General features: G+C 48.2%; 1 protein-coding gene across 1 annotated transcript in view; it reads left to right on the plus strand.

Moving 5' to 3' along the window:
- The window catches only part of LOC129708033 (uncharacterized), a 38,375-nt gene extending 14,548 nt beyond the window's left edge, over positions 1–23,827 (plus strand). Inside the window, exons 3-9 of the mRNA XM_055653575.1 lie at positions 5,787–5,973; positions 10,242–10,361; positions 16,346–16,521; positions 16,971–17,140; positions 18,215–18,294; positions 20,034–20,204; positions 22,532–23,827. Coding sequence (XP_055509550.1) covers positions 5,787–5,973; positions 10,242–10,361; positions 16,346–16,521; positions 16,971–17,140; positions 18,215–18,294; positions 20,034–20,183 — 883 coding nt within the window. The 3' untranslated portion in view covers positions 20,184–20,204; positions 22,532–23,827. The remainder of the gene's footprint in view (positions 1–5,786; positions 5,974–10,241; positions 10,362–16,345; positions 16,522–16,970; positions 17,141–18,214; positions 18,295–20,033; positions 20,205–22,531) is intronic.
- Positions 23,828–24,073: the final 246 nt, after the last annotated feature.

Below are 24,073 nucleotides of genomic sequence, written 5' to 3' on the forward strand. Positions count from 1 at the left end.
GCTCAGGCAGAGCCCTCTTCCGTCTGACTGGCAGATGGCCAGCTTGGCCAGGCCCAGGAGCAACCCAACCAGGACATCTTCAGCCCTACCCTCTCCCCTACGCACAGGGTGTCCAAAGATGAGGATGGTGGGGGAGAAGTGGGTTAGACAGTGGAACAGGGGCTTCATTGATCCTAGATGAGTGGGTAATGACAATGAGAGTCCGCATTGGGCCATGCATTGGAGATGGAGCTGTAAATGTAGACGTTCGCAGGTGTGAGCGGGTGTGAGCGAGTGTGAGCGAGTGTGAGCGGGTGTGTGCAGGTGTGTGCGGGTGTGTGCGGGTGTGTGCGGGTGTGTGCAGGTGTGAGCGGGTGTGTGTGTGCGGGTGTGAGCGGGTGAGTGAGAGTGAGTGAGCGGGGGTGAGCGGGTGTGAGCGAGTGTGAGCGGGTGTGTGCAGGTGTGAGCAGGTGTGTGCAGGTGTGTGCGGGTGTGTGCAGGTGTGTGCGGGTGTGTGCGGGTGTGAGCGAGTGTGTGCGGGTGTGAGCGGGTGTGTGCAGGTGTGAGCGGGTGTGTGCGGGTGTGCGCAGGTGTGTGTGGGTGTGTAGGTGTGTGAAGGAACTAAACATGCCGGTTTAAACTGATGATAGATACAAAATGCTAAAGTAACTTAGCGGGACAGGCAGCATCTCTGGAGTGAAGGAATGGGTGACATTTCAGGTCGAGACACTACTTCAAGGAGAAACACAGAAATATCATTTTATGGGAATGTTGCCTGGACTCGAGGGTCTGAGCTAAATGGAGGGGTTATGTAGGCTTGGACTCTATTCCCTGGAGCGCAGGAGGACGGGTGATCTTATAGAGGCGAGCAAAATCATGAGAGCAATAGATTGGGTAAATGCACTGACTATTCCTTGGAGCACAGGAAGTGGAAGGGTGATTGTATAGAGGTGTATAATATCAGGAGGGGAATAGATCAGGTAGACACACGGAGTCTCTTGCCCAGAGTAGGGGAATCGAGAACCAGTGGACACAGGTTTAAGGTGTGGGGGGAAAGATTGAATAGGAACCTGAGGGGTAACCTTTTCACACAAAGGGTGGTGGGCGTATGGAAGGAGCTGCCGGTCGGTGCAGGTAGTTGAGGCTGGTACTATCACAATGTATATGGACCAAACACAGGCAGGTGGGACAAGTGTAGATGGGGCATGTTGATCGGTGTGGACAAGTTGGGCCCGGGCCCGTTTCCACGCTGTATCACTCTATGACAAGGACAATCATAAACGGGAGAGTGAGAAACTGATGGGGAAATGCCACACAGAATCCAAGCTAAGAAATATTCATCCTCAATTTTCCAGGACACACAAGAGTGGTCCCAGGGAGTATTCTGCTCCAGTTGGTGACTGTTACATTAAGTGCTGCCGGTTTTAATAATCAGAAATAATTGATCTTGCATGCAGAGAGGTTTGTGCAACCGTGCAAAGATCTTCACGGCCTTCATCTCTCATTACGTTACATTTTTAACACGATGCTTGCGCTTGATGTGCAGTGTACAAGTACGGAGACAACGAAATGCAGTTAGCATCTCACCCAGACGTGCGAACACAGAATAATGGAGCAGTAAAATATATATATATGTATATACAGTAGCAGTAGTGCAGATTTTGGGTGGAGGGGGGAGATCCGTCACTGGGGGAAGGAGTGTTCGGGTGGGGGGGGGGGGGGGGGGGGGTGACTGGCAATCACCAAGATGCTGAGTAATGTAACAACCGCAGGGAAGAAGCTGTTCCTGAACCTGCTGGTCCAGCAACGGAGAGACCTGTAGCGCCTCGCAGATGGGAGGAGGGTAAACAGTCCGTGGCTGGGGTGAGAGCAGTCCTTGGCGATGCTGAGCGCCCTTCGCAGACAGCGCTTGCTTTGGACAGACTCAATGGAGGGGAGCGAGGAACCGGTGATGCGTTGGGCAATTTTCACCACCCTCTGCAGTGCTTTCCGGTCGGAGACAGAGCAGTTGCCATACCGTACTGTGATGCAGTTGGTAAGGATGCTCTCGATGGTGCAGCGGTAGAAGTTCACCAGAATCTGAGGAGACAGATGGACCTTCTTCAGTCTCCTCAGGAAGAAGAGACGCTGGTGAGCCTTCTTGACCAATGTTGAGGTATTGTGGGTCCAAGAGAGGTCATCGGAGATGTTGACCCCCAGAAACCTGAAGCTGGAAACACGTTCCACCTCCGTCCCGTTAATGTGGATGGGGGTGTGCGTGCCGCCCCTAGACCTTCTGAAGTCCACAATGAGCTCCTTGGTCTTCTTGGAGTTAAGGGCCAGGTTGTTGTCAGCGCACCATGCTGCTAGGAGCTGGACCTCCTCCCTATAGGCCGACTCATCATTGTTGCTGATGAGGCCAATCACCGTTGTATCATCTGCATACTTGATGATGGTGTTAGTACCATGTACAGGTGTGCAGTCATAGGTGAAGAGGGAGTAGAGGAGGGGGCTCAGCACACAGCCATGTGGAACGCCGGTGTTCAGGGTGAGGGTTGAAGAGGTGTGCTTGTCTAACCTCACAGACTGGGGTCTGTTGGTTAGAAAGTCCAGTATCCAGTTGCAGAGGGAGGGGTCGATGCCCAGGTCGCTGAGTTTGGTGATCAGTTTGGAGGGGATAATGGTGCTAAATGCTGAGCTGTAATCGATGAACAGCATTCTTACGTAGATGTCTCTGTTGTCGAGGCGGTAGAGGGCGGAGTGAAGATGGCATCCTCCGTACTCCTGTTCTTGTGGTAGGCAAACTGATAATGGTCCAGTGTGGGAGGTAGGCAGCCTTTGAGGTGTGCCAGGAAGCACTTAGTGATGATGGGAGTAAGTGCAACTGGGCGGAAGTCGGTGAACTGGGCGGAAGATGATTGCTAATTCTGGTGTTAAATTTTGTTAGGATTTTAAATGATTTTTAAAAGTATCCAAAGCACAAGTAGAACTGAAACCGTCACCATGAAAATTAATATCCCCTTCCAGTCCGCAGCCTCTCCTATTCTCGGTCAGCATGGTGGCGCAGCGGGTGGAGCCGCTGCCTCACGGTGCCAGAGACCCAGGTTCCATCCCGGGCTCGGGTGCTGCCTGTCTGTGTGGAGTTTGCACGTTCTCCCTGTGACGAGAGCGAGATGAAAAGTGGCCCTTGCAGTGATTCTGAGCTTGGATGGAGAGTGTGTGTGTGATGGCACATCCACCTTGGTGTGGGCTGGAGAGGCAGTGGAATATCGAATCATCATTCCACCTACCTGGTTAACCACCACATATCAGCCCATCCATCCATCCATCCATCCATCCATCGATTCATCCATCCATCCATCCATCCATCCATCCATCCATCCATCCATCCATCCATCCATCCATTCATTCCATTCATTATTTGTTATTGGCCACCATTTTGTGGTGCAGGAGTCACTTGCCACATATTAGCTCGGGTTTTTGGTTTTAGTTTCTTTGCTATAGTTTGTGTTTTAGAGATGCTGCTTGGAGCAGGCCCTTCGGCCCATCGAGTCCACGCTGAACGGCAATCAACCGATCTGCTAGTGCTATCCCACACACACTAGGGACAATTTACAGAAGACAATTAACATAAAAACTTGAAGTGTGAGTGTGTGTAGGTTAATTGGCCTGGTATAATTGTAAATTTTCCATGGTCTGTGTAGGATAGTGTTAATGTGCAGTGATCACAGGTCGGTGCAGCCTCAGTGGGCCAAAGGGTCTGTTTCCGCGCTGTATCTCTAAAAAACTAAACTAAGGGGGATGAGGGGTGATCTTCATAGAGGTGTACAAAATCATGAGAGGAATAGATCGTGTAGACGCACAGAGTCTCCTGCCCAGAGTAGAGGAATCGAGAACCAGAGGGGAGAAATATTTAATAGGAACCTGAGGGGTAACTTTTTCACGCAAAGGGTGGTGGGTGTGTGGAACGAGCTGCCGGAGGAGGTAGTTGATGCAGGTAGTATCGCAACATTTAAGAAACAGTTAGACAGGGACATCGATAGGACAGGTTTATTGGGATATGGGCCAAAAGCAGGTGGGTGGGACTAGTGTTGATGGGACATGTTAGTTGGAGTGGACAAGTTGGGCTGAAAGGCTTGATTCCACGCTGTGTGATTCTATGACTAGGAGGCTGAGAAGTGACCTTATAGAGGTGAATATAATAATGTGGGGAAGACAGGGTGAAGTAAGAGTAAGTAAGCTTATTGGCCAAGTATTCACATACAAGGAATTTGCCTTGGTGCTCCGCCCACAAGTAACAACATGACATACAGTGACAGTTACGAATGACTCGGAAAACACTAAACATGAATAATATAAGATATTAAGACAGAATGGAGAGTCTTTGACCTAAAGTAGAAGAATCAAGAACTAAATGGATACAAGTTTATGGTGAGAGGGGAAAGATTTAATAGTAAGCTGGGGTAGCAACCTTTTCACACAGAGGGTGGTGCGTGTATGGAACGAGCTGCCAGAGGAGGTAATCATGGCAGGTACAATATGGCAGGTAATCATGGCAGGTACAACATTTACAATAGATTTGGACAGGTACATGAATAGAAACAGTTTAGAGGGATATGGGCCAAAAGTGGGAAGCCAAGCCTAGTGTAGATGGGGCATCTTGGTCAGCATGGGTTAGTTGGGCCGAAGGGCCTGTTTCCATGCTGCATGACTCTATCTTTCCATCAATTTTGAATTGCTGGATATTTCCCACTGCATGTTAGCTGATGAAGGGAGATGAACACATAAAATTGCAGCATGATTGTAGATGGTGTTGCGAATGCCTTTGTGCATCAACATGTGGAACATTTAATGAACCTACATGTTTTTATTTGTGACTTAGCACATACTCCAATTTAGCAGCGGAGGGAATCTCATTGAAACCTACCAAACAACGGAAGGCCTGGATAGAGCAGATGTGGAGAGGATGTTTCCACTGGTGGGAGAGTCTAGGACCAGAGGGCACAGCCTCAGAATAAAAGGGGATGAGGAGAAATTTCTTTAAGCCCATATCCCACTTCCACGACCTAATTGGCGACCTCTGCCGAGTTTGCCCTTGACTCGTACTCGCAGCATGGTCGCCACGAGGTTGTCGGAGGTCTTCGTAACTCTTCCTCATGCTCGTGAGTGGTCTCTGCGTACTCATGGCCTCAAGTACGTCGCGGCGTTTTTTCCAGCCTGATAAAAATATGTCCACGAGTTAAAAAAAAGGTTGGCGTGGAAAAAATTGATACTTTTTACTCGTAGGTAGGTCGTAGTAAGTCGTGATGTTAGTCGTAGGTCGGTAACTGGTCCGAGAAAAAAAATGCAAACATGACATAATTTTATCGTGATCATTTGCCACTCGTAGCTAGTCGTAGTTGGTCTTAGGTGTGGAAGACTGAGGTCGAGGGGGGTCGTAGGGGGTCGTAGACATAGTTGTAGGAGGTATTTGACTTCAGCGAGTCAACACGACCTTGACATTTTTTTCAACTCGTCAAGAATCTTCTAAACTTGCGGATTAGGTCTTCCAAGTGGAACAGGCCCTGTAGTCAGAGGATGGTGAATCTGTGGAATTCATTGCCAGAGATGGCTGTGGAGGCCAAGTCAATGGGTATTTTTAAAATGGAGGTGGATAGGTTCTTGATTTACAAGGGGACCAAAGATTATGGAGAGAAGGCAGGAGAATGGGGTTGCGAGAGAAAGATAGGTGATCCATGATTGAGTGTCGGAGTGGGCTTGATGGGCCTAATTCTGCTCCTGTGTCTCGTGGTGTGGAGACAAGGACACAAGTTTTTTCTTTATTCCAGCACCATTGGGAATATGAAAATTGTGGAGGTCTCCACCAACGGCCACTTTGTCCGCATCCTCAACATCTCCCCCAACGCCGAGGAGGACATCGGCAACTACGTTCTGCAGCAAAACATCGGCGGCCAACCCGTGGCAATGTACAGGTTCCCCCCAAGGACCCGAGTGTGTGTCGGCTCTGGCGTAACGGTAAGAGGAGCGGTTGACGGCGCACTGCTGGCAGTCGTTAACGGCAAACCACGCGCGGCGTTCCAAATCGCACGCACAGTCAAATATCGCACCTCTTTCACACAGCCTGCCTGGACCTACCTGATCTCCCGGTTGCTGGACACTTTAATTCCCCTTCCCTTCCACACAGACCTTTCTGTCCTCCATTGTCAGAGTGAGCCTAAACGTAAATTGGAGGAACAGCATCTCATATTTCGCTTGGTAACTTAATTCAACTAACTTTCTCTAACTTCACGTAACTCCGGCATTCCCTCTCTTTCTATCCTTCCCCCACCCAAGTCACACCAGCTTCTCGTTTTCACCCTACAAGCAGCTAACAATGGCCTGTTTCCATTATCATAGTTTTTTTTGCATATAACCATATAACCATATAACAATTACAGCACGGAAACAGGCCATCTCGGCCCTACAAGTCCGTGCCGAACAATTATTTTCCCTTAGTCCCACCTGCCTGCACTCATACCATAACCCTCCATTCCCTTCTCATCCATATGCCTATCCAATTTATTTTTAAATGATACCAACGAACCTGCCGCCACCACTTCCACTGGAAGCTCATTCCACACCGCTACCACTCTCTGAGTAAAGAAGTTCCCCTTCATGTCACCCCTAAACTTCTGTCCCTTAATTCTGAAGTCATGTCCTCTTGTTTGAATCTTCCCTATTCTCAAAGGGAAAAGCTGGTCCACACCAACTCTGTCTATCCCTCTCATCATTTTAAAGACCTCTATCAAGTCCCCCCTTAACCTTCTGTGCTCCAGAGAATAAAGACCTAACTTATTCAACCTTTCTCTGTAACTTAGTTGTTGAAACCCAGGCAACATTCTAGTAAATCTCCTCTGTACTCTCTCTATTTTGTTGACATCCTTCCTATAATTGGGCGACCAAAATTGTACACCATACTCTAGAATTGGTCTCACCAATGCCTTGTACAATTTTAACATTACATCCCAGCTTCTATACTCAATGCTCTGATTTATAAAGGCTAGCATACCAAAAGCTTTCTTTACCACCCTGTCTATATGAGATTCCACCGTCAAGGAACTATGCACGGTTATTCATAGATCCCTCTGTTCAACTGCATTCTTCAATTCCCTATGAATGAATATCTTTCATGCATTCTTCACCTCTCCACATCACCGTCTATATCTCTCGTTTCCCTTATCCCAAACCAGTCTGAAGAAGGGCCTCGACCCATTCCTTCTCTCCAGAGATGCTGCCTGTCCCGTTGAGTTACTCCAGCATTTTGTGTCTATCGAATATCACTGTACCTTAATTGGTACACGCGACAATAAAAGACCTTTAAACCTTTATCTTTGGTTTAAGCCGGCATTTGCAGTTCCTTCCGACACGTTTTGAAACAATTTCTTTTATGTGTGAGTGATGGACGATCTCACGGTTTGAGAAACGAGAACACAGATGGTGACGGTTCTCTTACTGTATTCTGTGGTGAAGGTGAATCAAGCATGGAAGCAGGCCCTTCAGTCGCTGGCCAGCAATTCCCGCACATTAACACTGCAGGAGTGGTGGCGCCATTGAGTGTGGCTGCCTCGCCTGCAGCTGTCTGTTCTTTCATTCTTTTTGTTATTTTTATTCTGTTTTAAAGTTTGTTTTTGGATGTCTTTTAGTCTTTTTTTTATGTTGCTGTTGTACAGGGTCTTGGTGAGACCACACCTGGAGTATTGCGTACAGTTTTGGTCTCCTAATCTGAGGAAAGACATTCCTGCCATAGAGGGAGTACAGAGAAGGTTCACCAGACTGATTCCTGGGATGGCAGGACTTTCCTATGAAGAAAGACTGGATAGACTCGGCTTGTACTCGCTAGATTTTAGAAGATTGAGGGGGGATCTTATAGAAACTTCCAAATTTCTTAAAGGGGTTGGACAGGGCTAGATGCAGGAAGATTGTTCCCGATGTTGGGGAAGTCCAGAACAAGGGGTCACAGTTTAAGGATAAGGGGGAAATCTTTTAGGACCGAGATGAGAAAAACATTTTTTACACAGAGAGTGGTGAATCTCTGGAATTCTCTGCCACAGAAGGTAGTTTAGGCCAGTTCATTAGCTATATTTAAGAGGGCGTTAGATGTGGCCCTTGTGGCTAAAGGGATCAGGGGGTATGGAGAGAAGGCAGGTGCAGGATACTGAGTTGGATGATCAGCCATGATCATATTGAATGGCGGTGCCGGCTCGAAGGGCTGAATGGCCTCCTCCTGCACCTAATTTGCAGAATGATACTCTATTAAATCCTATTAAATCTTTTCCCTCCCAGCGTAAACTAATGTCCTCTGGTTCTTGATTCCCCTTCTCTGGGTAAACGATTCTGTGCATCTAATCTATTTATTCTCCTTGTGAATCTATGCAACTCTACCTGCATTCTAAGTAGTCATAGAGTGATACAGTGTGGAAACAGGCCCTTCGGCCTACCTTGCCCGCACCGGCCAACAATGTCCCAGCTACACTAGTCCCACCTGCCTGCACTTGGTCCATATCCATCCAAACCTGTCCTATCCATGTACCTGTCTAACTGTCTCTTAAATGTTGTGATAGTCCCTGCCTCAACTACCTCCTCTGGCAGCTTGGTACGTACACCCACCACCCTCTGTGTGAAAAAGTTACCCCTCGGATTCCTATTAAATCTTTTCCCCTTCAGAGATATGTCTGCTCTTTACGATACTTAATGATATTTATTGCCACATGTACCTGGGTACAGTGAGATGCTTTGCTTTTCCATACAGCCTGGTAGAATCATACAGCACACCTCACCAAGGCAGTACATTCACTGGAATTTAGAAGGATGAGAGGGGATCTCATAGAAACAGAAAATCATTTATTTATTTGCCTCTGTACTCCACAATTTGAGATCGTGAATGGCCTACTCCTGCAACTATTTTCTATGGTTTATACATGAGTTGCCACGTTTATTTGTCGCCCACAGCATTAAAAATGTTCAACTCAACAAACCTCCCCAGGGCCTTGCCATTCACTGTGAAGGTCCCTACTCTGACTTGCCAAAAGGCAACACCTCCCTCTTATCTATAATGCGGATAATAATAATTATTTGATAACAACGTTTATTAACCTTTCCTCAGCCCTCTAGCCCAGCGGCTATACTTTGGAACATGTCACCGTTTAACAGGGCTAAAAGGCAAGGTGTTAGGCCCATTGAGGTTGGCTGCAGAGGCTTTGCAGGGCAATGGCTCCACAAAGCCTTGAGTGCACCGGGCATCAACGGAGTGGAGGGGAGAAGAGCCATCAAGAACACCACAGAGGCAGCGGAGAAGGCCTTGAGATGGCTCTGGATCAGGAGAGGAGGTCCATGGGGAGGAGCGATTGCCAGCTGAACACAAGTCGTGGTCTGATCAACCACGGATGGGTCGGGTGTCTGATGTTGAAAGACCCGAAGCACCCAATGGCCCCAGGTTACATCACTGATGATGTGTTCAGGAGCATCAAGAGATGTATTTTTTATCAATGATTTCCTGTTGATGTTCGCCAAAATGAACGATCCTATGCCTTGTCCACGTCTTATTCTGGCGCACTCTCTCACCTCATCCCTCTATCCTCCTGAAGATGGAGACACAAGACACTGCAGATGCTGGAATCTTGATCAAAACACTCAGTGCTGGAGGAACTCACCTGGTCAGGCAGCATCTGGGGAGGGAATGGAAAGATGATGCTTCAGATCTGATCCCTTCTTCAGGCAGATGAAAGGGATCCGCTCCAAAATGTTGTCTATCCATTCCCTTCCCCAGAAGCTGCATCACCCTCTGAGTTCCTCCAGTGTATAATGTTCCACATGAAGATGCTTTACTTGAAGCATTTTTCATGTTACAGGAAAAGAATGAGGCCATTCAGCCCATCAGGTCTATTCCGCCATTCAATCATGGCTGATCCATCTTCCCCTCGCAACCCCATTCTCCTGCCTTCTCCCCATAACCCCCGACACACGTACTAATCAAGAACCTCTCTATCTCTGCCCTATCAATCTCTGACTTGGCCTCCACAGCCATCTGTGGCAATGAATTCCACAGATTCACCACCCTCTGACTAAAGAAATTCCTCCTCATCTCCATTCTAAAGGTACGTCCTGAGGCTATGATCTTTGGTCCTAGACTCTCCCACTAGTGGAACGATCCTCTCCACATACACTCTATCCAGGCCTTTCACTATTTGGCCTTCATTCCCTTTGTGTGTGAATGCATTAACAATGCTTGTCTCTTTACATAATAGGTGTGGGCAGCAGGCGCAAAGGTTCCACATAACCCTCCGAAAGACTTCTTATGGAAGGATTGCATCAAGTTTGCAACAGGGCCTGATGTTACAACCATTCTTTGCAAGCCCACCGGTCAGGCAAGTGTTCTGATTTTACAAGTGTTCATGATGTAAATACGGTAACCCTAGTTATAACGGACCAAAAGGGTCTGATATAACTGCTATAACTAAGTTAAGGGCCTGACCCACTTGGGCGTCAATTGCACGTCACGCAGGTGGGGCACGAAGATTTTGTGAACCCCAAAATCTTGGGGCTCCGTGCTCGACCGCGCGTCACTGCCCACGTCACCACGCACCATGCACGTGTAATGCGCACCGTGCGTGCGCCGTGCGTTGTGACGCGTAAATGATGTCACGTAAATGACGCCCAAGTGGGACAGGCCCTTAAGGGATTATCATTTCAAACAAAGAACTGCAGATGATAGTTAATGTACAAAAGGACACAAAGTGCTGGAGTAACTCAGCGGGTCCGGCGGCATCTCTGGAGAACATGGATAGGTGACGTTTCAGGAAACACCTAGCAGGTCAGGCAGCATCTGTGGGAAGAGAACTTTTTTGCATTAGTGCATAATTGTATGTATAAGTTGGTATTGTGTGATGTCTGTAATGTGTTGTTAATAATGTAGTCTCTTTATTTCTCAACCGGGGTGCCCCGGAACGCTAGGGTTCTGCCTGACGTCGCTAGGGGTTCCGAGAGAGATAGTGATAAAGTAGAGTCAAAATGGCGGCAGGCCGTCTGCGCAGGTGATCTCAAAATGACGCAGGTTGTCGCAGGTTGACGTTGGTTGTCGCTGGGTGCTGACTGCGGTGAATTCCATTGGCGACTACCTACATCAACCTACGTCAACCTACGACAGGTACCGGCGGCTGAATTGTCTTCAGTTGTCGCCGACAGGGTCGTAGCTTGTCACGGGTGGACGGAGGTTGACTTTGGTCGTCGTAGGTTGTCGCCTGAGTGGTCGCAGGCTGCAACTGGACAGTCGCCAAAAAAAATTGCCTAAGTGGGACAGGCCCTTTACTGTGTGGGGATTATTGGTTGGTGCAGACTCAAGTGGCTGAAGGGCCTGTTTCTGCGCTGTATCTCTAAAACTAATAAAACAAAAACTCTTCTATCCTTTTCTCACGCTTTTAGTTTTTTCACCTCTGGCCTTTGTCCAAGCCTCCGTCTATCAAAAAAAACACTTCACTGTATCAGCGTGTGAAGAAAAGTCTTGACCGAAACATCATCCATTTCTTCTCTCCAGAGATGTTGCCTGTCCTGCGGTGTTACTCCAGCATTTTGTGTCTGTCCTCACTGTATCCACCTGTCACTCTGCCATACTGTGTCCTGCCCTCCTCTCTTCCTGCTTTCTCCCCTCCTCCCCCCCCCCCCCCCCCCCCCCCACAACAATCAGTCAGTCTGAAGAAGGATCCCAAAACGTTGCATATCTATGTTTTTCAGAGATGCTGCCTGACCCATTGAGTTACTCCAGCATTTTGTGTCTTTTATTGTAAACCAGCATCTACAGTTCTCCGCATCCTCGTTTATTTTTGGTATTTAAGAATGAGTGGGTTTGCGCCAACTGAACCAGGAGTTTTGTCGCCTCGATAACATACATTGTCAATTGGATTGGCAGAATCTACATTGAATGGTTGGCCTCTGGGGTGTGTTGTAGAGCAGAGGGATCTAGGAGTGCAGGTGCATGGTTCCTTGAAGGTGGAGTCGTGGGTAGATGAGGTGGTCAAAAAGGCCTTTGGCACTTTGGCCTTCATCAGTCAGAGTATTGAGTATAGAAGTTGGGAGGTCATGTTGCAGTTGTGTAAGACGTTGGCGAGACTGCATTTAGAGTATTGTGTTCAGTTCTTGTCACCATGTTATAGGAAAGATATTGTCAAGCTTGAAAGGGTTCAGAGAAGATTCTTCAGAGGAGACGTTGAGTAGGCTGGGTCTCTATTCCTTGGAGCGCAGGAGGATGAGGGTTAATCTTATAGAGGTGTCTAAAATCATGAGCGGAATAGATCGGGTAGAGTCACTTGCCCAGAGTAGGGGAATTGAAGGCCAGGGCACATAGATTCAAGGTGAAGGGGAAATTATTTAATCGGAATCTGAGTGGTAACTTTTTCAAACAAGGAACGAGATGCCAGAGGAGGTAGTTGAGGCTAGGATTATCCCAATGTTTAAGAAACAGTTAGACAGGTACAAGGATAGGACAAGTTTAGAGGGATACTAGACCAAGTGCAGACCCGTTGGGTCTGTTCCCCCAACGCACCCGTTCCCTACTGGTAACCCCCAATTGCACTTGCCCTGCGTGTTGCAATAGCAATTTGCCCTCCGCCTCCTATGAGGTGAAAGGTTCAGAGTGTTCCTGTGTCACAACATTGGATCGAAGTGTGTTGGAAGCTGGCAGGAATGATTTTAACAGCAAAATTCTTGTGAAAGTTGGCATTTTTTAAAGCTTTAATAGTGAATAACGTGAAATATAGGATGAAATCTTCAGTGAAGCTGATCACTGCTAGCTGAGCCATTGTGACATCATCTGTTGAAGCTGGTCGTTTTAAATTCAAAGTTTTTGATTTTTTTTTCCACTTTAATCAGTAATAAGTCGAGAAATAAAGCATAAAATGTTCAGTGAAGGTGGTCTCTGCCTAGAGGGGGAATATGTGAATCAGAATATGTAAAAATCTTGTGAAAGTTTGCATTTTTAAAGCTTTAATCGCGAATAACATGTCAAATATAGGATGAAATCTTGAGTGAAGATGATCACTGCTATCCTAGCCATTGTGACGTCATCAGTGAAAAGCCGGTCATATTAAATTCAAAGTCTTTTGATGTTTTTAAACTTCTTACTTTTAATCAATAATAAGTCGATAAATAAAACATAAAATGCTCAGTGAGAGCGATCTCGCCTTGAGGGGAAAACTGTGAATCAGAATATATAAAAATCTTGTGAAAGTTGGCATTTTTAAAGCTTTAATCGCGAATAACGTGCCAAATGTAGGATAAAATCTTCAGTGAGGCTGATCACTGCTGGCCTAGCCATTGTGACGTCATCAGTTGAAGCTGGTCATTTTAATTTCAACATTTTTTAGACTTTTTAGACTTTTAATCAGTAATGAGTCGAGAATGTCGAGAAATAAAGCATAAAGTGTTCAGATAAGGTGTTCGAGGGGAAATATGTCAATCAGAATATGTAAAAATGTTATTGTTACCACCTAGTGTTTTTGTGAAGATAAAGACAACCACATATACACACACATACACACGTACAAGGTCAGAGTTATAAGTATTTGATATGTTATGATGGACCAAGCGTAGGCAGGTGGAACTAGTGTAGCTGGGACATGTTGGCTGTTGGGGGCAAGTTGGGCCGAATGTTTCCACACTGTATCACCCTATGACTATCTATGACTCTAATTATTTCTTTTTTAAACCCATTCTCCATTGAAGTGTCTATTTGTTAACCAGCTAAGGGAAGGTCCCAGATATTCCATTGAGTGTAGGAAGGAACTGCAGATACTGGTTTACACCAAAGATAGAAACAAAATGCTGGAGTAACTCAGCGAGTTAGGCAGCATCTCTGGAGAGAAGGAATGGGTGACGTTTTGGGCCACGACACCTTCCTCACTCTGTTGAGTGTCCTGCGTAAGATCGCCATCTACTGATTTGCGGTGGAATTGCGACTGGTGCCATTCCTGTGCCTCTTGCCTTTCACGGTTGATGGAAACATTTTGGATAGATCTTGTTAAGCTGGAAAGAGTGCTGAGAAGATTTACGAGAATGTTGCAAAATCCTGAGGGCCTGAGCTATAGGGAGAGATTGGGCAGGCTAGGAATTTCTTCATTGGATCATAGGAGGATGAGCTGATCTTGTAGAGGTATATAGATCACAAGGGGAACAGATAGAGTATATTACCCAGAGAAGGTGAAAGGGGAGAGATTTAATGGGAATCTGAGGGGCAACATGTTCATACAGAGGGTGATGGAACGAGCTGCCAAAGGAGGTAGTTGAGGCAGAAACTATAACAATGTTTAAAAGACATTTGGTCAGGTACATGGTTTAGAGGGATGTTCTGTGGGCCAAAGGGAGGATGGGACTATTGTAGATGGGGGACCTTGGAGAGCATGGGAAAGCTGGGCTGAAGGGCCTGTTTCTGGGCTGTATGCCAATAACACTCTTAGTTCCATAAATTCCTCCCAGTTTCTACTATGGCACTGTGACACAGCCACAGAGACCCGGGTCCAATCCTGACTACGGATGCTGTCTGTGTGGAGTTTGCACGTTCTCCCTGTGACCGCGTGGGTTTCCTCCCACATCCCCAAAACATGCAGGTACATCGGCTAATGGGCCCTCTGTAAATTGCCCATAGCGTGTAGGTTCAATGGTCAAGGTTGTATGGTCAATGGTCAGTGGGCCGAAGGGCCATTTTCCTTGTTGTATCTCCAAACTTAAAAAAAACTAAACTAAACCTACACACTAGGATCAATTTATAGTGCTCATTTAACCTACCAACCCACACCATTTTGGGATGTGAGGAGGACCAGAGCACCTAGAGGAAACGCACAGGGAGAACTGTCAAGTTATATCATAGGGACTGCTTCAATAGGTGCCTGAAAACTGTAACGTCCAGGTTCAGGAACAGCTTCTTCACTACACTCATCAGGCTATTAAACACTACAACCTCCAATGAGCTCTGAACTACATAGACTTGGGGTTTTGTCTTTTGGACTATTATTTTATATTATATTTATAGGCCAAGTGCTCCCCCATCGCACACCGTTCCCCACCCAGGGGCGGCGTGCTCCTCCAACTCAAGCCGTTCTCGAACATAAGATTCCAGCACTCCCCTGCCTCCCTCAGCAGTAGGCTTGAAAAAACATTCCAATTGCACTTTCCCTGCCTGCCGCAGAAGTTCCAACTGCAATACAAATTGGCCCTTCCCCTCCTGTTGAAAAATCCCATTGAGGTGAAAAGTTCAGAGTGTTTCTGTCTTGCAACATTGTATTGAAGTGTGTTGGAAGGCGGCAGGAAGGATTTTAACAGTGAAAATCTTGTTAAAGTTGGCATTTTTAAAACTATAATCGCAAATAACTAGTGAAATACAGGATGAAATCTTCAGCGAAGCTGATCAATGCTAGCCGACCCATTGTGACGTCATCAGTTGAAGCTGGTAGTTTTAAATTCAAATCCTTTTGATTTTTTTAAACTTTAATCAGTAATAAGTCAAGAATGTCGAGAAATAAAGCATAAAATGTTCAGTGAAGATGAACTCTGCCTAGAGGGGGAAAGTGTGAATCAGAATATGTTAAAATGTAATTGTTACCGCTTAGTGTTTTTGCGAAGATGTAAAGACACAGAATTTGGGCAGCCATGCCGGCGGCTTTGCGCAGGATGAGGTACAGCCAGCGCTCGGCGGGCCGGATGATTACAGGAAAAAAATCCGCCTGATTTTGGATTACGGGCTGCATTCGGCACGGCAGCCGTACGTTGCCGACCCCTGGTCTAATTTGTGTGTATGTGTGTGTGTGGGTGTGGGTGTGGGTGTGTGTGTGTGTGTGTGTGTGGGTGTGGGTGTGGGTGTGTGTGTGTGTGTGTGTGTGTGTGTGTGTGCATATATTTATACATATATATTGTACATTATGTGCGTGTGTCTATATAAATGCCCACACGTGTGTGGATATATCTTTGTGTGTGTGTGTGTATATATTGTGTATACATATGTGCATGTGTGCATATACTGTATGTGTGTATGAATATATATATTTAGAATTACATGTATATAATTATACATATTATAAATTATACATATATATAGATAGATACACTCATACACAGGCACATTGAACTGTTTTTTCTTGTTTATGATATAGTTTACAGTGTACTATGCTTACATATTCTGTTGTGCTGCAGCATGTAAGGATTCTGGGGACATATGACAATAAAATGCTCTTGACTCTGGAGAAACATGTTTGCATTGCTTGTTGTGGTGAGGGTTTGATGCTAATGCCATGTGTTGTGTTGTGTTGGCTTACACCGCGCAGTGGTGTCTGTTTGATCTTTCACCATCTTTTGATCATTCCCTCAGGCTGTTACTTGGTACACACCTGGGCCTGGGAGCTGCAAGCAAAATAATCTTTGCAATGACGATTGCAACCATCACACTTCAACCAACGATTGCCAAGTTAATTTCCAATTGGAACCCGAAATGGAGACTGACTCCTCCAACGCTTGTGCCAGTCAATTCACAACCTTATCTATAAAGTAGGTGGACTCTAACTGGGTGCTCGACCGATGCCCAGTTCTCTTTAGACTTTAGAGGTACCGCGCGGAAACAGGCCCTTCAGCCCACCGAGTCCGCGCTGACCAGCCGTCCCTGTACACTAACACTATCCCACACACTATGAATAATTTACAATTTTTGCCAAAGCCAATTAACCCACAAACCTGTACGACTTTGAAGTGTGGGAGGAAACCGTAGCACCCAGATAAAGCCCACGCAGTCGCGGGGAGAACGTACAAATTCCGTACAGACAGCACCCGTAGTCAGGATCGAACTGGAATCTCTGGCGCGGTGAGGCTGCAACTCTACCGCTGCGCCACCGTGCCGCCGATTCCTTGTTCCGACAATAAGGACCGGCTGTCGGATTGGAGCGTCCGTCGCCTGCTTTGAATGCACTGATGCGCCTAAAACGTTGTTTCTCTTCCCGCAGGGAGAAGGCTTCATCCTTGCAGCCCACACCCCGTTGTCCATGGAGCCAGAGCACATCTTGTGCCACTCACCCCGACTTCAACATATCCCGGACCCAGGCCATGGGAAACGATGGGAACAGTCAGTGCAGAGACTCTCGAACACAGTCATCTCCACCTGACCCTCTCCCGAGTGTGAGTGTGGGGGTGTGTGGGGGGGGTGGTGTGTGTGGGTGTGTGTGTGGGTGGGTGTGGGTGGGTGGGGGGGGTGTGTGTGTGTGTGTGTGTGTGTGTGTGCGTGTGCGCGGGTGAGTGCGCAGGTGTGTGGGGGGTGTGTGTGGGTGTGGGTGTGTGTGCGGGTGTGTGTGTGGGTGTGTGGGGTGTGTGTGTGTGTGTGTGTGTGTGTGCGCGGGTGAGTGCGCAGGTGTGTGGGGGTGGGTGGTGGTGTGTGGTGTGTGTGTGTGTGTGTGTGTGTGTGTGTGTGTGTGTGTGTGTGTGTGTGTGCGCGGTGTGTGTGCGCGGTGTGTGCGCGCGCGGTGTGGGTGTGGGTAGGGCGTGGGTATGTGTGTGTGTGTGTGCGCACTTATGTATATATGTGTGAAGAGGGTTAGGGATATATCAAACGTCAACTCCCCACCACTCCTCTCCACTGACCCCTGCAGGCCATCTCCCCCTCTCCCCTCTGCCCCCTACCAGTGACGTTTCTACCCTTCTCCTCCCCTCCACCTTCTCCCCATCACCAGAGCTGGACAAGTCCTCCCACCCTCTCCCACCCCACTCTGTCACAGAGTGCCGGCCACACCAGCTTGGAAGGGAGAGATGGGTCAGCTTCAATTGACTGGGAGATGCAGCAGGGAAACAGGCCCCACGGCCCAATCGAGTCCACGCCGACCATCGATCACCCGTTCACTCCAGTTCTGTGTTGCCCCACTTTCTCATCCACTCCCTACAGACTTTAGCGTTTAGTTTAGTGATACGATGCAGAAACGGGCCCTTTGGCCCACCGAGCGATCGGCCGACCAGCGATCCCTGCGCACTAACGCTATCCCACACACCAGAGACAATTTAATAACTTCTTGGTCACGGGGAGAACGTACGAACTCTGTACAGACAGCACCCGTAGTCAGGGTTGAGCCCGGATCTCTGGCGCTGTAAGGCAGCAACTCTACTGCTGCTCCACCGTGCCTCCCCTTGCCTCTTTCCATTGCCGTGTGCTTTGGCCATCTTCATTATAACCACTCGTGTTCTCTCCAATTTATTCCTGCAGGCAACCTCCCTGTCTCGTCGCATTGCAGGAAGTACTCCTTCCACAGAAGCACCAGAAGGCTGTCACCATGCTCTCTGACAGTAAGCAATTTACACTGCTGTAGTGCGTGGGTCTCAAAAGGAAGTGTTTTGAGAGGCACCCTTTATTATGTTCCTCCCGGTTGTAGGGAAGACCAAACAAGAGAAAGATGGCACCCAAACCCCTGCCTTTAAACCCTCTGGCTAAGGGCCGCCTCCGGACTGAACCACTCCCGTGCCGAGGGGTTCGACACTATGATGGCGCGACCCTTGGGAGCCGCCACACTACTATCTAACTGATATCTAACTCTTCAGCAGGGCGGGAGGGGAGGGCGTACTTGGAACTAGGTTGATGCAAGGGAGCTCAACTAGAAACCTTTTGTCTTCTCGTTACAAAAGGTCACACGCGTCCTTATTAAACCATTTCTTCACTTTATCATGGTATATCCCTCATTACCTTAGTAGGAGAAGGCAGTTCGTGAATCGGCTTTGCTTTCCTGTACGACCATGTGAGATCTGATCCTGCCTGTTCCCTGTAAGCCTTGTTTCCTCTAGGGTCAGCCCACCTTACACATTCAGACTCACAGAGTCATACGGCATGGAAACAGGCCCCTCGACCCAACTTACCCACACCGGCCAATATGCCCCATCTAGACTAGTCCCACCTGCCTGCATTTGGCCCATATCCCTCCAAACATGTCCTATCCGTATACAGTACTTGCCTACATGTTTCTTATGTCTTATGAAGAAAGACTGGATAGACTTGGTTTATACTCTCTAGAATTTAGGAGATTGAGAGGGGATCTTATAGAAACTTACAAAATTCTTAAGGGGTTGGACAGGCTAGATGCAGGAAGATTGTTCCCGATGTTAGGGAAGTCCAGGACAAGGGGTCACAGCTTAAGGATAAGGGGGAAATCCTTTAAAACCGAGATGAGAAGAACTTTTTTCACACAGAGAGTGGTGAATCTCTGGAACTCTCTGCCACAGAGGGTAGTTGAGGCCAGTTCATTGGCATATTTAAGAGGGAGTTAGATGTGGCCCTTGTGGCTAAGGGGATCAGGGGGTATGGAGAGAAGGCAGGTACGGGATACTGAGTTGGATGATTAGCCATGATCATATTGAATGGCGGTGCAGGCTCGAAGGGCCGAATGGCCTACTCCTGCACCTAATTTCTATGTTTCTATGTTTTTTAAACGTGGCGATAGTCCCAGCCTCAACTACCTCCTCTGGCAACTCGTTCCATACACCCACCACCCTTTGTGTGAAAAGATTACCCTTCAGATTCCTATTAAATCTTTCCCCCTTCACCTTAAACCTCTGGTTCTCAATTCCCCTACTCTGGGCAAGAGACTCTATGAGTCTACCCAATCTATTCCTCTCATGATTTTCTACACCTCTATAAGATCACCCCTTCTTCTTCTTCTTGCGTATGGCGTGCACAGCCTAAAGTTGTAGGACAACTTGTTCTATTTGATCTTATTTGATTGTGCACGCCGGGTTGATTGCATTCGTCAAAACAGGGCGGACCACGTGAAGGTTGCAATCTCCCACCCTAGATCACCCCTCATCGTCCTGTGTTCCAGGGAATAGAGACTCATCCCTGTTCTCCGGAGATGCTGCCTGACCCACTGCGTAACTCCGGCACTTTATGTTCTGCTGAGGAGATCATCCATTTAACGACGGAATCCATTGTGCGTTGTCTGCCCGCTCTTAATGAAACGTGAAAGGGTCCAGCTGCGTTTGTGCAAGAGGGGTTTCCACGGGGTTTCCTAAGTGTGTTTCTGATTCTTTTTTGGCAGAATGGTGCAGGGCAGCAGATTGGCAACGGTGCGGGCTCGTTCACAAACCACGTTCAGCAGAACTGCACGCCGCTGCAGCTCCTGCAGTCCCGACAGAACCTGACCTTCCAGCCCCCCATGCCTCGGCCCCCGCCCGTCGCATCCTGGTGAATCTCGCTCACCTTCATCCAGGTCAGTGTCTGCAGGGTACTGGCGGCCCCTCGCCTCACCGACACACCCCCTCCCTAATCCCCGGCTGAGGTTTGTGTTTAGTTCAGAGATACAACGCGGAAACGGACAGGCCCTTCGGCCCACCGGGTCCGTACAAGCCAGCGATCCCCGCGTACTAACAATGTCTTTCACGCACTAAGGATAATTTTTACATTTTACGAAGCTTATTAACATACAAACCTGCACGTCTTTGGAGTGTGGGAGGAAACCGGAGATCCTGGAGAAAACCCACGCAGGTCATGGGGAGAACGCACAAACTCCTTACAGACGAGCACCTGTAGTCAGGATTGAACACTGGGTCTCTGTCGCCGTGAGGCAGAAACTCTACCGCTGCGCCACCGTGCTGCCCACTGGGTCTGAAGGAGGGTCTTGACCCAAAACGTCAGCTATTCCTTTCCTCCAGAGATGCTGCCTGACCCGCTGAGTTACGGCTGCATATTGTGTCTGCCTTTGGTTTAAACCAGCATCTGCAGTTCCTCCCTACACATCTGGAGCAAGGGTCTGTGCACTCCCAGGCCACCATCAGCGCTGCCCGCAGTCATTTTGCCAATCTCCCTCTTGGATTGACATTATTAGTCCCTCTCCATCGCAATGGGCAGCTCGATGGCGCAGCGGTAGAGTTGCTGCCTCACAGCGCCAGAGACCCAGTGTTCGATCCTGACTACGGGCGCTGTCTGTACGGAGTTTGTACGTTCTCCCCGTGACCTGCGTGGGTTTTATTGGACACCTCTATAAAATCACCCCTCATCCTCCTGCGCTCCAAGGAATAATGGCCAAGCCTGCTCAACCTCTCCCCATGGCTCAGTGGCCTCGAGTCCTGGTAGCCTTTGATAAGGTGCCAAACGAGAGGCGTCTGAGGCGTCTGAGAAGGATGAGAGTCCATGCTATCAGAGGGCAGATACTAGCATGGATAGCAGGTTGGCTGGATGGCAGACAGCGGCAAAGAGTGGCAATAAAGGGGGCTTTTTTCAGGCTTGGTGCTGGGGCCACTACTCTTCACGTTGTATATTAATGATTTGGATGAGGGGGTTTGTAGGCTTTGTAGCCAAGTTTGTGGATTATAAGAAAATAGCTGGAGGGGCAGGTGGTGTAGATAAAGCAGGGACTCTGCAGAAGGACTTGGACAGGTTGGGAGAGTGGGCAGAGAAGTGGCAGGTGGAATATCGTGTAGCAAAGTGTGGAGTCATGTATTTTGGTCGTAGGAATAAAGGCATAGACTAGTTTCCAAGTGGGGAGAGAATCCAGAAATCGGAGGGAGCAAAGGGACTTGGGAGCGCTGGTGCAGGATTCCCAAAAAGTTCATCTGTAAGTTGAATCGGTAGTAAAGAACGCAAACGCAATGCTAGCATTTATTTTGAGATGGCCTGTATGCAAAATTAATGATGTGATGCTGAGATAAGGTGCTGGTCAGGCCGCATGTGGAATATTGTGAGCAATTTTGGGCACCATATCTGAAGAAGGATGTGCTGGCTCTGGAGAGGGTCTAGAGAAGGTTTACAAGAATGATCCCAGGAATGAGTAGGTTAACATATGATGAGTGTTTGACGGCATTGGGCCTCTACTCGCTGGAGTTTAGAAGAATAAGGGGGGACCTCCTTGAAACGTACAGAATAGTGAACGGCTTGGCTAGAGTGGATGTGAAGAGGATATTTCCACTAGTGGGAGAGTCTAGGATTAGAGGTCATAGTCTCAGAATTAAAGGAAGTTATTTTAGGAAGGAGATGAGGAGGAATTTCTTTAGTTAGAAGGTGATGAATCTGTAGAATTCTTTGCCACAGAAGGTTGTGGAGGTCAAGTCAGTGGATATATTTAAGTGCAGAGATAGATAGATTCTTGACTAGTACGGGTGTCAGGGGTTATGGGGAGAAAGCAGGACAATGGGGTTAAGAGGGAGAGATAGATCAGCCCTGATTGAATGGCGGAGTAGACTTGTTGGGCCGAATGACCTAATCCTGCTCGTCTCACTCCTATCTCATTAACATCCTGGCAAATCTTCTCTGAACTCTTTCAAGCTTGACAATATCTTTCCTATAACATGGTTGACATACGCAAAATGCTGGAGTAACTCAGCGGGACAGGCAGCATCTGTAGGGAGAAGAAACGGGTGACGTTTCGGGTCGAGACCGTTCTTCAGAACTATCTGCTCCAGTGGTCTGAAGAATAAGAAGGGTCTCGACTCCAGCATTTTGTGTGTAAGCCAGCACCTGCAGTTCCTCCCTACCTGTTACATGGTCGTATTCGATCCTGCGTTTGATCCTACAGTAACTCTACCTGTCGTTGTGTTTCAGCCTCAACCAGCGCGCGCGGGCTGTCACGTTTGGATCCACATCCGTCAGCCTCTCCTCTCCAACACTCCGCAACGTCAACACTCTACCACCAGGCCTCGCCTCGCCCGATCTCAACACTTAGACTGAGTTTTACAGAGCTATTTCATGTCTTGACCTTTAACAACCTCTGTGAGTCTGTGCATTTGAAGAACCATTGAAACCAACAAAAAACAAGTTTCTTTTTTGTGCCTCGAGTCAATGTGGATGTTTGAGTGGGTTCCGCTGTGCCACCGTGTGAGTTCAAAGTGAAGTGGCTCCAGCATTTGGCTTGATGTAAATAAGGTGGTGAGTCTGTGGAATTCATTGCCACATACGGCTGCGGAGGACACATCAATGGGTATTTGTAAAGTGGTGATTGATATTCTAGATTTGTACAGGTGTCAGGGGTTATGGGGAGAAGGCAGAAGAATGGGGTTAAGAGGGACAGATACATCAGCCAAGATTGAGTGGTGGAGTAGACTTGATGGGCCGATCGGCCTAATTCTGCTCCTATCACAAAAAAAAAAATATTGGGCACCAGATTTTTCGTCTTGTGAAGGCATGCAGCCAAGAATCCTTGCATGAAGCCGGTGCGGATTCCGATTGAATATGCAGTGAGCCAAACCGCAGGGGGTCCAGGGTAATGCAAGGGTTGTGACCAAGCCATGCAGCGTGCCATGAGTCGAACATTGCCCACTGCAAAAGAGCATTGCAAACTCAGGAGGAAGGTCAGAACGTTTACAACACAGAAGCAGGCCATTCAACCCAATGTCTCGGTGCGGCTGAGCTTAAACGAGGTGCTCGGCAGGGTGGCACGGCTGGTAGAGCCGCTGCCTGACAGCGCCTGAGACCCAGGTTCGATCCTGACCTCGGGTGCTGCCTGTGTTTGTGGACCACGTGGGTTTCCTCCAGGTGCTCCGGTTTCCTCCCACCTCCCAAAGACGTGCGGGTATGTAGGTTAATTGGCCCTCTGTAAATTGCCCCATGTGGGTAGGGAGTGGATGCAAAAGTGAGGTAACATAGAACTAGTGTGAACGGGTGATCGATAGCCTGCATGGACTCAGTGGGCTGAAGGGCCTGTTGCCCTACTACATCTTTCAATGCATTCAATCAATCAGCCAGCCTTAAGGGCCTGTCCCACTTGGCCGTCATTTGCGCCTCATTTACGCGTCATATGTAAAATAGGTCGACGCGTTGTGACGTACGGGTAGCATTTGGGTAGCGCGGGACGGGCGCATGGAGACGTGGAGGAGTCGCGGTATCGCGCGGCGCTCCAGGATTTCGTGCTGTACGCGTGACATATCGCGTACGCACGCTGACGCATTGGTGTCGCACGCTGGCGTCCCAACCTCACGTGTATCGTGTGGTGATGCATGGTAACGTCACCATGCGTAACCGTGCGTCGCCGTGCGCCACAGGGTATTCTAATGACGTCACGCGCACCAGACGGCATGATGACACGTGATTTGCGCGTGATGTCACGTCGACCTATTTTACATACGACGCGTAAATGAGGCGCAAATG

This window comes from Leucoraja erinacea, chromosome 22, assembly GCF_028641065.1.
Source record: "Leucoraja erinacea ecotype New England chromosome 22, Leri_hhj_1, whole genome shotgun sequence".
In the NCBI taxonomy this organism is placed as follows: Eukaryota; Metazoa; Chordata; class Chondrichthyes; order Rajiformes; family Rajidae; genus Leucoraja; species Leucoraja erinaceus.